The sequence below is a fragment of the Monodelphis domestica genome, chromosome 3 (assembly GCF_027887165.1).
Source record: "Monodelphis domestica isolate mMonDom1 chromosome 3, mMonDom1.pri, whole genome shotgun sequence".
NCBI lineage: Eukaryota > Metazoa > Chordata > Mammalia > Didelphimorphia > Didelphidae > Monodelphis > Monodelphis domestica.
Window position 1 is genome coordinate 177525235 of NC_077229.1, and position 15414 is coordinate 177540648.

The following is a 15414-nucleotide window of genomic DNA, read 5'->3' on the forward strand; positions in this document are numbered from 1 at the left end:
CCCACAGTTAATGGAAGTCACCCAAACTTATTGAACAGGGGAGTTGAATGGTCGTATGAACTTTAGAAATATCTTTTTGGGACTTAAACTGATACAAAGTGAAGTGAGCAGAACCAGAAGAACATTGTACACAGTAACAGCAATACTGTATGATGAACAACTGTGAATGATCTAGCTATTCTTAGCAATATAATCCCCGCACCTTTCTTTAAACCCTTACCTCCTGCTTGGTATCAAGTCTAAGACAGAACTGCAGCAAGGGCTAGGCAACTGAGGTTAAGTGACTTGCCCAGGGTCACACAGCTAAGGAAGTGACTGAGGCCAGATATGAACTCAGGTGTTCCCAAATCCAGGCTTGGTGCTCTATCATCTGTGCTACCTAGCTGCCCTGATCCAATACAATCCTAAAGACTCATGTTGAAAAATATTATCCAATTCTAGAGAAAGAATTGATGGATTCTGAATGCAGACCAAAACATACATTTCACTTTCTGTCTTCGTGGTTTTTGTTCTATATCTCTTTCACAACGTGAAGATGGGATTAACTCTCCCCTCGCCTAATTTTAAATTTAATCAGCAGAAGCGTATACACCCTACTTAACACATAAGTGGGAGAGATCTGCAACCCATGTGCTAAAGTGGGTGACAACTCAGAGACGACTGACTGACCCCTGGGCAGTCCTAACCAAAGTTATAAACCACTATTAGTCCCCGTAAAGTTGGGGAAGGCACAGGAAGTGATGCAAAGAAGGGTCTTTAAAAGTGGCAAAAACTTCCTGTGATGGGGCTTTTTTCATCCTGAATCTGGATCTTGGAGGAGCTGGGACTCTGGCACTTGAACTGCATTTGGTAAGACGGCTCTTAGATTTTCCCCATAGGACTACCACTTGGTGAGTGAAAAAGCTGACTGCTTTCCTGGCTTATGGAGAGATTAATTGCCAGAGGAGGCCTGTGGTTATTCACCACTGGGTTCTCTGGCTAAAATGCCCTCCAGCTGAACATCCTCTGGTGGAGGGTTAATGAGCCCTGCTTGATACGAACCAGGCAAGAGTATCTAGTGTAATTGGATAGATATCTTCTCTACCCTCTTTCTCATTTATCTACTTTACCCTTTCTCTCTATTTTATAAAGTTGGTAAAAAGTCATTTGACTTGAGATACATTAATTTTGGCAACCACATTCTCATATTTAGTCCAACCTTAATTTTTAACCCTTATAACAAAATGACTAATATGGAAAAAATATTTTATGATTGAACATATAAAATCTATATCAGATTGTTTAATCATATCAGGGAAGGCAGAGGAGAAAGAGGGAGAGAGAGAATTTGAAACTCAAAAAATTTTTTAAAAGAAAGGGAAAGGGGACAGCTGGGTGGCTCAGTGGATTGAGAACCAGGCCCAGAGACTGGAGGTCCTGGGTTCAAATCTGGACTCAGACACTTCCCAGCTATGTGATCCTGGGTAAGTCACTTAACCCCCATTGCCTAGCCCTTACCACTCTTCTTCCTTCCATTCTAAAATGGAAGGTAAGGGTTTAAAAAAATAAGAATAAAGGAAAGGGAAAGAGAGAGGAGAGAGGGAAAGAGACAGGGGAGGGAGGGAAGAAGAAAGGTAGAGAGAGGGGAAGTAGGGAAGGAAAAGAGGGAATCAGAGAGGGAGAGGGGGGAAAGGAAAAGAGGAAGAGAGACAGGGAGGGAAGGAAGAAAAAGAGAGAGAAAAAAGATGAATATTTTTGTGCCAAAAAAAGGAAGAGAAACTAAAAATTTTTTTTCTTCAACCTGTCTTACTTGATTTTTAAATTCCTTTTTAGCTCCTCCATAACCTGCATCCAAATTCCCTATTTTTTTTTGTTGTTGTTGTTGTTTTGAGGCTTTGCTTAATGTTTCCTGGATCTTGTCATTCACTGGTTCTGTTCTTTGGTCCTTACACCCATAGAAGCTTTAAATTGTAGCTTTTTTTCCCTTTTTCCTTATTTCCTTTTTTTTCACATTATGGACTATAAACTTGCCCTTCTATAGATTTACTACAATAGAGTGTTTGAGCTGTTATGCCCTGAGGCTGAATCTTCTCTTTTCTCAATCCTCTACTGGTATACTAAATTCAAACAGTTGAGCTAGCCTGCTGAGCTGACCTGCCCTGGACAAATTTTTCACTGTAGCCAGCATGCTGAGGGTGTCCAGGCAGGTCCCTTTACACCCCCCCCCCAGTCCCTCCCTGCCAGTCCTTGTCAGATCCCTAGACCACATGTGGTGGGTCAGAGGTGAACCCTTGTGGCTGCAGTCTCTGCCCAGGACTCACACAGACAGCTTGGTCTTATTGCAGGTCTTAGCACTGGGTAGGGAAGGGTGTTCAGCCAGCCTGACTCACCCTTATTCCATGAAAATAGACACACTGTGCTTACCTTTCGAGTTGTTTTCAGTAGGAGAAGCACATGATTTTTTCCTTGTTTTTAGATTTTTGTTTTCTTTGAAGTATGATATAAATATTGGTTCAGAAGGATTGTCAAAGAGGTTTGGGCTTTAGGTATCATAACTGATCATTAAAATGACTAATTGCTATTCCACAGAATTTAATAGATCTGTATTGTTTCCTGATCAAAAGATGATGAATTCAAGATGTTAAATAAAGAGTATATTTTGTAAGGGGAAAAAAATGAGCAAGCTAATTCTGTAAAAATACAGAAAAGCTTACATGAAATAAGTGAAATGAGAAGAACCAAGAGAATGTTATATATAGCAACAGAAATATTGTTTGAAGAATGACTTGTTTATGTCCACCTCCAGAAAATGAACTGATAAATAGAAATACAATGTAAGACATGGTTTTATATATGCATATATCTTTTTGTCAAATGATGTCTTCTCTAATGGGAGGAAGGGAAAGAAGGATGGAGTTGACTAGGTATTTTAATGTAACAAATTAATCAATTTTAAAAATTAAAATTAAAAAATGAAGTCAGCTCCCTTTCCTCTGTACCATGCTTTTGACAGAGAATATTCTAGAAAACAAGTATGCCATTCTGACATCGCAATATCACACCCTATCCCAAGTCAGGACTTCAACAGATACACTTAGAAACTGGCCATGGGTACTATATGAATACCGGCTATTATCGTTATTCAAATGGTTGAGGTTTAGTGAGAAAAAAATTGCAAGTCAGTATTTTTTAAAAATCCACATGGGGAAACCAGTAAGACAAGAAATGAAATACAAAGTATAATGAAAAGAGCCTTTCAAATCATATTTAATGTTGCATTTTCAAAGTATTCTTGTAGCAACATTAAGATAGTCCTGTGGGCTGAAAAGCTCATGATCATGCTTTCTGAAATGTGTATTATGCAGAACTGTGCTTAGATACACAAGATATCATTATATAACTAAACAGCTGGGGAGATTAATTTTGATCAAAACAGAAAGGGGAAACACATAGTCCCACAAAAAGAACTATTTAACGAGGACATGACTCAAAGGAAAATATTTTGTAGAAAAAATAAATCAAACCCTTTTTTTAAATAGTCAAAGATAAGAATAATGTACCTTTATTTCTGCCTCAATCCTGACTAAGCAATGTGTTACTTTGGAGATGGGGGGGGGGGGGAGGAATTATGTGTGGTCCATCTGGATAGAAAGGCTTAATTTAAAATAGATAATTTCATTCTTGTATTAATATGGAAAGTGATTTTGTTTAACCTTTATGTTTCTTTTAAAAACAAGCTTTTCCCCAAATCAGTCTTTGAACTTCAAACATTATAAAACCACAGCTTAATGACAACCACTACAGCAACCAATGTGATAGGCTCCTCAAATTTCTAGGTGACAAGTGGGTAGAACATTGGAATCAGGAAGACCTGAGTTCAAATTCTGACTTAGACACTTACTAGTCTCGTACCATGTCTCCAGGCAAGTCACTTAACTTCTCTCAGCCTCAGGTACCTCATCTATAAAATGAGGATAATAATAGCACCTGCTTCCCAGGGTTATTGGGAAGATAAAATGAGATATATAAATCATAGAGCAAACCTTAAAGGGCTCTATAAATTGTGATTTATTATTATTATTACCCTACATCTTTTCCCTGCCTTCCTTTTTCTCCCAACATATACAAAACAGAACACATCAAAACCAATTATATCTAGCAGCCAATCAAAAGTTTACTTGCCTCCTCTTACACAAAAAGACCAACAAAATAAAGATAAAAATAAGCATTAAAGAATAAAATTGGGGGGTGGGGGAGCAGCTGGGTAGCTCAGTGGATTGAGAGTCAGGCCTAGAGACCTAGAGACGGGAGGTCCTGGGTTCAAATATGGCCTCAGACACTTCCTAGCTGTGTGACCCTGCGCAAGTCACTTAACCCCCGTTGCCTAGCCCTTACCACTCTTCTGCCTTGGAACCAATACACAGTATTGATTCCAAGATGGAAGGTAAGGGTTTAAAAAAAATGCTATCTGATGCTTATCTTGTGCCTTTTGTGGGCAATGTCAACTCAGTAAGAGCCTATGTTGCCCAGAACTGGAAACAATAAGAGAAGATACAAGGTAGCATTACTGTTCCTACCTTCCAGAAGAGAAAGGGAATAAAGCATTAGTAAATCCAGTGCACTATTCTCTGATAGTAGCACAAATGAATATTTTGTAGCAAAGCTTGATTGTTCTTCATGATGCCAATCTCAAATGAATGGATATATCCCACATGAACCATGTTCCCCTGAATTATAATTATGGATGCTTCATTCACAGTTTAAATAAACTATTCTTGATATTGTGATGATTAAAAATTCTGAGAGATTGGGTACCAGATAAGAAAATCAATTTTTTGATCAGTCCTGCAATAACCAATAAAATTAATTAATTAGTGATCTATCTCAGTGATCAAAAACAAAAACATTCAGCATATTGAGTCATTAAATACAATTTCAGAAGCTCATTATTCAGCCGTTCTCTAGACATCTCCAATTGGTGAATAGCTAATGAGGAGAACTAATTTTTTACATTCCCTCCCCAATTTCTTTCACAGTGGGAGAGGGTTGGAGGGAGGCATGCCTAATCAAAAGATTTCTTCTCTCTCCTTCCCTTCTTTCTTCCTTCCTTTCTTTCTGTCTGTCTCTCTTCTTTTTCTTTCCCTTGCCACTGAGACACTACACTGTTGGTAGAACTTTGAACTGATACAATTTTGGAAAGCAATCTGGAACCATGCCCAAAGGATCATGAAACTACGAATACCCTTCGACCTAGCAGTACCATATTCTTAGGAGCTCTTTGTAGCAACAAAGCTGAAGAGTATGTTCATCCATTGAACTGGTGCAAAGTAAACTGAGTAGAACCAGAACACTGTATACAGTATCAGAAATAAAATACAGTGATCAACTATGAATATTAAGCCATTATCATCAAAGCAAAGGTTCCAAGATAATCCCAAGGGGCTCATGATGAAAAATGCTATCTACGGTGACTTTAAAATAACTTTTTTTAGTTTTTAATTTATTTTTTCAATTATATGTAGAAACAATTTTGACCATTTCTTTCTACATTTTAGGATTAGATTTTCTCCCTTTCTCCCTTTCCCCAACCTCCCAGAGGTGGTAAATGGTTTGATTTGTTATACCTGTGGTTCATGCAGTATATTTTTCCGTATTGCTCATGCAGTGACAGAAAACATTTATCACACAAAACATTCAGGAAGAAAATAAAGTGGAAGATAGCATACTTTGATCTGCAATCAGACTCACAGTTTCTTCTTTGGCTATAGATAGCATTTTTCATCCTGGGTCCCTTGTAGATATCTTGGGAACTTTTTTGCTGATAATTTCGTCCTTCATAGTTGATCATTATATTAATAATTGTTACTGTATATATTGTTCTGATTCTGCTCACTTCACTTTGTGTCCGTTTATATAAATCTATCCAGGTTTTTCTGAACTCATCTTGTTCATCATTTATGGCACAATAGAATTCCATTACATTCAAATACCACAACTTGTTCCTCTATTCCCCAAGTGATGGACAACCCTTCAGTTTCCAATTCTTTGCCACTACAGAGAAAGCTGCTAGAAACATTTTTGAACAGGTAGGTCCTTTTCCCTTTCTCTGACTTCTTTGGGAAACTGATCCATTAGTGGCATTGCTGGGTCAGAGGGTATGCACAGTTTTATAGTCCTTTGAGCATGGATCCAGATTGCTCTCCAGAATGGTTGTATCAGTTCAGTTCCACCAACAGTGTATCAGTGTCCCAATTTTCCTATATCCCCTCCAACATTTGCCCTTTTATCATTTTAGCCAATCTGATAGGTGTGAGGTGTTTTAATTTGCATTTCTCTAATCAATAGTGATTTGGAGCATCTTGTCACATGTCTGTAGTTTCAATTTCTTCATCAAAGAACTTTCTATTCATATCCTTTGACCATTTTTTCAATTCAGGAATGCATTATACTCATATATTTGAGAAATGAGACCTTTGCTAGAAACACTAAATTTTTTTCCCCTAAATTTGTTGTTTCCCTTCAAATCTTGGTTGTATTGGTTTTTTGTTCAAAATCTTTTTAATTTAATGGAAACAAAGTTACCCATTTTATCTTTTGTAATACTCTTAGTCTTTTGGTTACAAATTCTTCCTTTATCCATAAAAAGTCTGACAGGGAAACTTTTCCATGTACCCCTAATTTGTTTATAGTGTCACCCTTTATTTCCAGATCAAGTATCCATTTTTACTTTATTCTAGTGATCAATGCTATATCTATTGGCACCAGAATGATGCATCAGGCAAATGTTAGTTCAAATGTTCCAATGTCTTCCCCACTTGTCACATTGTGGAAGCACTGACTTATTTTTCTCAGAATATTACAGATTGACCCTTTCAATGATACAGTGATCAAGAAAAGAGCATTTATTGCTTTTATAGTAAGGATGATTTTGTAACTTTTAAACCATTTTAAACCATTATTCCTAAACTATTTTCTGTTTTCCTAGTATACAATGTCATGAAAATTATGAGTTCAGAAGATCAAGTTTGCCTTCAAAAAAACAAGATACAATCTGTTTCCTCACCTATTAAAAATGAATATATCTACTTCTAACTTATCTCACAAGATTTTTGAAAAGGCCATTGAGAATGTGACAAATGCTTTGAGGCTTCAGAGAAAAGATCCGAGTATTACTTCCACACAGGTCTTCTAGCAGCAAAGATGAGATTTTTAGTTGAAATGTATGTAGAGGTGCTTTTGTCTCAGACTCAAATGAACAAACACTAAATGGGATCTCTAACAACCATTGATTTCACAACCTCAAGATAATACTTTTTTTTAAAAAACTGTTACCTTCCTTCTCAGAGTCAATACTATGTATTCGTTCCAAGGCAGAAGAGTGGTAAGGACTAGGCAATGGAGGTTAAGTGACTTGTCCAAGGTCACTGAGTTAGGCAGTATCTTAAGTCACATTTGAACCCAAGACCTCCTTTCTCTGGGCCTGGTTCTTTGTTCATTGAGCCACCTAACTGCCCCTGTACTTATGTCTTTTGTAATTTATCAAAAATGATTTTTCTAAATTTCAAAGAAGAATGTTTGTCTTGGAGTAGGGATATCTGGTTATGAATTAAGAGTTCCAGAGTTACTCATTCCAAGACTGACCTGTTTTGTGAAGATACTTAGATGAAGTTGTTTTAATAATTATGTGAACATTCCCTTCACTAAGACAGCCTCATTTCTCCTAACCTTCTGTAACGGAGGGAGAAAAATGGAGTCTTCTACCACTGAATTCAAGACCAGAGTGGGGTATAGATGGAATGGAGCCAAGAGGTGAAGAAAGAGAATAGATTGGTTTCCCTCTCTTTTTCCCTAGCAAACCCTACTCTGGTTGCCTTCAGAATTACAGGTTACTGTTACCTTATAGACTTGGTTGAAATAAAATACAAGACAGACAGCTTCTGTCTCTCTCTGAGGAGAGAAGTGTAATTTTCCTTCCCCCAAACTCCAAATCTTCCTTCTTGGATACTATGAAGCAGGCACTTGATCTGGTAAACAATTATTTATTCTAAAGGATCATATGAAAGATAGGGCAAGTGAGTTGTGGGATAAGGCCACAGGAAGGTGGGGAATGGGAAGTCCCTAAATAACAATTTCCTTCTCCCCTTCTTTCTCTTAACAACTCTTTCTCCCCAAATCCTGCAGGGTCAATTGTGAGAGCTGTCCTAATTCCTAGTTATCCTAGATATGATATCCAATTCAAGGCTGTCTAGAGGGATTGAGAGGAAATCTTCTTGTGGTGAATGGTTTTCTGGCAAAGTCCTATTCACTCTGGTTTGTCTTCCTCTGGATATTGGGATCAGGCTTCACAGGAAGATGCTCCAGGCTCAAAGGTTCACTCAGATCAACCTCCCTGGTAGGCTTCGCAAAGAGAAGTGAATTCAACTGTTTAGATCTTCCTAGTTCCTCTGCTCCTTCTCTGGAATTCTCTCTACTTCCTGCCCTCCCCCCACTCAAGATGGTCTTCCAGCATGATGAGTCTGTTTTCCTCTCTTATACTTCCTATCCTGTGTAATTCTTATCTATGCCCCTTCTGCAAATCCTCTAGAACAAAGGTGTCAAAAACAGCTCAATGGAACACCCAAAACAGATTAGGATTGGGAAATATTGAGATATTAATGAAATAAAAGTGAAATATTGATAATACATTTTAAAAATAAGTCAATATGTAGCCCACGGTGATCCTTATATATGGATTAATGGGCCCCACTTCTATCTGAGTTTGAGAACACTGCTTCAGAGAACCCAGTTAAGGTTAAAAGCATCTTCCTCTGGTTCTTTTGGCCTCTCAGGAGTACTTAATGCAATGAAGTACTTGAATTATCTGTTATCTCACACTCCTTTTACATATTAGCCCCACTTCCTTTTCTGGTCAGATCACAGAGTCTGAGTCAGAAAGGATTTCATAGGCCATTTATGTTCATTGGATTCATACCTGTGTGGGGTTCCCCTTTACAATGCTCTCAGCAAAAGTTTGTCCAACTGATGCTTAAAAACTTCCAATGAGGGCAAAGCCCATTGTGCCACTCAAAGAAGCTCCTTTACTCTGCAATAGCTCCAATTGACTGGAAAAACTTATTTCAAACTGAAATATACTTCTCTCTAACTTCTGCCCATTGCTTCTAGTTCTGAACCCTGTGGTCAAGCAAAAAAGGTCTAATCTCTCTTCCACATAACAGCCTTCAAATATTTCAAGATGACTAAATATATTTCAATTCCTTTAAGCCATCCTCACAGGACCAAATTAGGCAATCTCAGTTTATAGCTATATTAGCTGCATGACTATTGCAACCTCACTGAGTCTTTCAGACTGTGAGGGGGTGCTCTGATTAATACTCAATAACAGAAGGTATTCTTTCATCAGAAGTGTGAACTTTTTTTTGGAAATTCATACCATAAGTGATACTGTTCTAGAAGAAAGTATCTAGGCAACTAATATAGAATCACATTAGAAAGGCTTAAACACCTTGGTGTTTTTCCAGTTGTTTCCCATTGTGATTTATATTAAATTATTTTTCAAAATGATGAATAATAAGTGCAAATGGATTTGAAAATGTTATTTAAATATTTCTTAATTATCAAGGAAACAATGAGTATCTCATTACTAAAAATTGATTTTAATATGTTTTTTTCCAAGATCGAATATAGAGATGCAGTGCTAATAAAGGATTCTTCTGCTGTAATCGTGGGTGGAATACATCAAAATCCACTTTTTGAATTTTTTCCAAATAGTCCTCTAATGCAACCTAAAAATGAAAAAGGGTTTAGTCAGTAAAACATTAAAATATTAGCCATTTGAGAAAAATTGTGATTATTATAATTGGCAGATAGGTGATATGGATAGAATACTGAACATATAGCATCAGGATGATCTAAATTCAAAGCTTGCCTCATATACTTAATAGTTAGATGGCCCTGGGAAAGACACTTAAGCTTTCTCATCCTTTCCTTATTTCTAAAATGGGAATAACAGCACCTAACTCACAAGGTTATGCACATCAAAAAAGTGAATATAGGTAAAACTTTGCAACTCCCCCCAAAAAGTTATATAAGTACAAGCCATTACAATGATGATAAAAATGATTTCATTGTTCAAAAAACATTATGACCTTTTTCTATGAAGTATTATGATAAAAAACTTTTAACATGTAAAAATAACATATTTTTCTTTTATCTGTTAAGTATTTATTAAATGTCTACTATGTGCAAGGCACTGAGGATACAAAGACAAAAACAACAATTCCTTGTACTCAGGAGATTATATTCTACTTCACAGGTAATTTATACAAGTAAATAAAAACTATTCATCACCAACAGGCTGGCCATAATTCTTTTGGTCACAGCAATTCATGAAACTATCTAAGGGTTTTAAGATATATCTAAGATATAAGGGGGTTGTAAACTTTTGCTGATAGGAAAAGCACCTACAATGATTAGGTAATCGATATTTTGAGATACTATAGTTAGAACAAACTTGATTTTAACAAAAATCCTTTTTTGTTTACAATTTTGGAATTCCCTTTAATGAAACATTCAGCTAAAATGTGAATACCACTGTAATTATATAATAGCTCTCTGCCATTGTTATAAATAAATTATGCTAGTGTATGCAAAACAATAAAGGAAAAATGCCAGTCATGGAAAAAAAAATGTGAGATGTTAGGTCAATGAAAAAAATTTGGCAGAACAGATTATGATGAAAGATGGCTCAAGTTTTCTCTGTCATAAAGTGAGATGGGATAGAAAATAGATCTGTGATTTCTTTAGAATACGGAACTGCTCCTTTTACTGATGCAGGTCAGCACCTTCTCTGAAACTTCTTTGAGAATTGTTTAGCGCATCAGAACAATGAAGTGATCTGTCTAGGGTCACACTGCCAGAATATACCAGAAGGACTGCAACTCAAATATTCTTGGTTCTTGAGCCAATTCTTTGCCCAACATATTTTGTTCTCTCAGCAAAAACATAGATGACTTAAATTAATTCATTTTGTTATATGAAAGGCAGGCTGATGTAGTACAAACTGAATTGGTCTCTGAGCCAGAAAGGTTTGGACTTAAGTCCCCCATCAGTGTCACATCCTGACTGAGACTCTGTCAGGGTCCTAAACAATTCTCTAAAACTAGAAAATGTGGACAAAGTGCTAACCTGCATCAGCAGTGGGAGTTTCCTCCTCTAGGAGTACCTATTAAAATCACAAGTCCAGTCCTTATCCCTCTCCCTGGTTTCCAGCCCATATTGCTGCTAAAAGGCTTAATTACACAGACATAGAGGAGGCCACTATACCCACTGCTGGCTCCTTCCTGCCTAGCCCTGGGCCAGGATTGCTGTTAGCTCTGGCCTCTCTGACATTCAGGGGGCACACTGGGGTTTTCTAGCATCTCTGACAACTCCCCAGGCATTCTGTAGCCCCTAAAATGGGAGAGAATAGTCACTATTTATCTCCCACCCTAGAAAGACCCTGCCCCGAGACATTCTCCAGCTCAGTTGCATCCCAAAAACTTCCTTTAGGGTCTCCTGACATTGGTCCCATACCTACATGTGATTCCCCTGCCTGCTGTGAGCTGGGTCTCATTGGGCCTTCTCAGGGCACATTTCCACTCACATGCTTATCTTCTCAGTCAAGGCCTTTGCCCCATACTTCACACCCCACCTTCCCCCACAAAAAAAAAAAAAAAAGACTATTCATACCGAGTTCTCTCTTTTCTTGGGCAAGTAGCACAGTGGATAGAGCACCAGGCTGGGAGTTAAGAAAAGGACCTGGGTTCAAATCTAAACTCAGATACTTCATAGTTGTATGACCCTGGGCAAGACACTTAACTTTGATTGCTCAGCCCTTGTCACTCTTCTGTCTTAAAATTGGTACAAAGACAGAAAGGCTAAAAAAAAAAGATTGCAATAAGGGATAGGGACTCAAAGGACAGAAAGTCAGTCCTGGAGATGGGAGGTCTCGAGTTAAAATCTAGCCTCAGGCATTTCCTAGCTATATTTCACTGAGCAGGTCACTTAACCCTGACTGCCTAGCCCTTACCACTCTTCTGCCTTGGAGCCAATACACAGTATTGACTCCAAGACAGAAGGTAAGGGTTTTAAAAAAAAAAAGAAAAGAAATTACTTGAGCATTTTTTAAAAATGCACCTAAGAAAAGATAGGGAAAGGTCAGAAGGAATCAGAGATAGACAGCCCTGCTTTAAGTTACATGCTGAATTTACTACATACTTAAGAAAAGCAAGCTATCCATAACAGAGATTTACAATTTATGTAAAATGCTCTTTTTCTGTTCTATTTATAGACAAGTGTTTATCTTAATTGCTGTATCAGAATTCTTCAAAAGAATTTTTTAAGGGAATTACATTAGAATCAGGTCATCAAGTGCTACATTTTTTTTAAACCTCTGCTAAGAAAGTGGATGACTACAATTCTATAGCTATATTTTAGTTTTAAGACACTGAATACAATGGATATTTCTATTTAATTTTAATCCATCTCAATCTACCTTCAGTACATAAACTGTCCCTCTCCACTCCAACTCCCCTCACAAACTAGCACTTGACAAATATTGCTTATTTTCAAAATTAATAAAGCTAATAGTTTTGTTTAAAAATTGTAGTACTTATTCTATGCAGTTAATGACAAATTTAAAGAAAAAATATAGTCTTGCTTTTAGGTGAATTACCTAAAATTGAAAAACTACCTTTCTATCCTAAATTTTTTTTATTTCTACTTCAAACCATAATTGAGAGCATAATTCCAACATTCCAAATCTATTAAAGAGAGGCAGCATGGCAGAGTGAATAGAGATGGATTTTAGTCAGAAAGACCAGAGCACCTCAGTCACCTCCTAGCACTATGACTCTGAATAAAGTCATCTACTTTATTTCTCTGAGTCTCAGCTTCCTCATCTTTAATATAGGAATGTATCAGAAGGATGCAGATCAGAGGATAAAATGAGATGTGTAAAATGCTTTGCCACCTTTATTATGCTATGTAAATATCAGTTATTACAAAAGAAGTCCAAGTCATTTGCAGAATAAATCATCATCTTGTAGAATTTTAGTGTCATTAAAATTCACTGAAATGACATTTGATTTTACAATTATGGAAGTACATGTACTTAATTTTAGTCTTATAAAATCTTAAGATTTGGAAAGGAACTAGGAAGATCACCCAATTTTCCACCCAATGCAAGAACACCACTGTGATAAGAGCCTCGTAACCTTATAAGCCATAATCTGCTTCTCTGTAAACTATTTCCAGTATTCATAGTTCTATACAATGTAGACACAAAGATCAGAGACTAAGTCAAATATCCTTTTTTTGCAGATAAAGGCTTCTCAATATCTAAAGATAGCAGTCATATATCTTTCCCATTCTCAAGTCTTTTCTTTTCCAGGTTAAACATTTCTAGTTCCTTCAATGATTGATTCCCCTCTCTCTCATCCAAATATCTAAAGCAGAATGAACACAGGATTGAGTTCAGGAGATCTGGGTTCACTTCTGAGCACTGATATTTGTTAGCTATGACAAGTCACTTGTCTCCTATCAACCTCAATTTCCTTATTTGTAAAATGAGGATAATCACCCAACCTTGTTATGAGAAATTATCCTGTTGTATAAACTTTAAGAGGCCATGCAAAAGAAGGGAGCCTCAGTGCTAAGTCCACCCTACTTCACTTTACAATTAAGGAAAGAGGCCAAAGAGATTAAGTAACCTGCCTAAGTTCACACAAGTAGTAAGTGGTACAGCTAGGTATCCAAATCATCTGACTTTAAAACTAACCACTCTTTTCTATATACTACAATGAGTTACTACTATTGTTTAATTCTAATTCTTCCATCTCTAATTAGTCTTTCTCTGTACATTCCTTGTCCTATTTATGGACTCAATTACCTACTGGCCCAGACTGCCACTCTACCTCCTCAAAGGTCTCCTTTCCTATCTCACTCCCCCTACAATATGTCCTCTACACTTCTGCCAGTTAAAAATTTCCTAAAGCATGTCACTTGTCTGTTCAAGAACCCCCCATTAACTTCATAATAGATCCTCACCCCTCTGAGACCCTCGATAATTTGATCTCAATTTACCTTTTCAACTTCACCTCTCAACTCCTCTCAAAAAATAACCTACACTTCCAGGCAAATGAGACCACTCATTGTACTAGAAAATAGGCCACATGGAGATCTGTTGACAAACTGGCAACTGACAAAGAGAAAATTTTAGGATGTTGGGTGGAGGTTACAACACATAGTGTTTCCAAATATTTGAAGGGGTTGTTATATGGAAGTGGTATTAGACTCCTAGATTGGTTTCAGAAGGAAGAACCAGGAGCAATGAGCAGAAATTCATAGGACTATATAAAAATGCCCTCGCAGAGACCTTAGAAGTTATATAATCCAAACCTCCTTCTCTTAAATCTGAGGAAATTAAGTGAAGCTACATGATCTACACAAGTTCACACAGATACTAAATGTCAGAGATGGAATTTGAACCCATATCCTCTGACTCAAGGGTCACCCCAGAGAAGGAAAGGATAGATTTAGGGCTTGATATAAGGAAAAAGTTCCCAACTGTTAAATATTCCAAAAATATAATAGCCTGTCTTGAGAAGATCCCTCACCTATTGCAGGAACTACATTCCAGAGACCCTGATGATAGGTAGTCCCTTGAATGAGGAATGGCTAAACAAATTGTGGTATCTGATGATGATGGAATACTAGTGTGCCGTAAGGAATGATGATCTGGAGGATTTCTAAATGAACTGGAAGAACCTCTAGTAACTGATGCAGAGTGAAATGAGTAGAACCAAGGGAACATTATACACAGAAAGTGAAACATTGTGGAATAATACAATGTAATGGCCTTTGTTAATACAGACAATCCCAAGGGACTCATGAGAAAGAATGCTATCCACATCCAAAGAACTGAGGGAATAGAAACACAGAAGAAAAACAAATGACTTAACATTTGTTTATATGTATATATGATTTGGGGTTTTGGTTTTAAAAGATAGCTCTATTGCAAAAATGAATAATATGTAAATGAGTATAAGTGATATCATTTGTATAGCCCAGTGGAAGTGTTTATTGGATCCGGGAGCGGGGAAAGTAAAGGGGAAGGAAAGAAAATGAAATATTGTAAACATTGAAAAATATTTTTAAAACTTAATAGTAATAATAATGTGTAATTGGAAATCTTGGGTCTTTGAACTACATTTCCCAGGAGCCCACTGACTTCCTGTCATTACTGCTAACATAGACAGGAGATAAATGGGTTGGGCTTCGCTCTCTTTCCTTCCTGGGTCGGAACATTGGTGGAGCAGGCTATTTGAGCAGTTAAATTAGCCCTGGGCACATGGTTTTATTTTTACTTCTAGTGATTATTAATAAATCTTATAAAAT

The 15414-nt window shown here is 37.0% G+C and overlaps 1 protein-coding gene across 5 annotated transcripts in view; it reads right to left on the bottom strand.

Annotated features, from left to right (window-relative positions):
* Positions 1-9611: 9611 nt before the first annotated feature.
* The window catches only part of NDUFAF6 (NADH:ubiquinone oxidoreductase complex assembly factor 6), a 41243-nt gene continuing 35440 nt past the window's right edge, over positions 9612-15414 (bottom strand). For all 5 annotated transcript variants that reach the window (XM_001379550.4, XM_056823301.1, XM_056823303.1 and 2 more), the window contains exon 9: positions 9612-9761. In XM_001379550.4, coding sequence (XP_001379587.1) covers positions 9633-9761 — 129 coding nt within the window. In that variant the 3' untranslated portion in view covers positions 9612-9632. The remainder of the gene's footprint in view (positions 9762-15414) is intronic.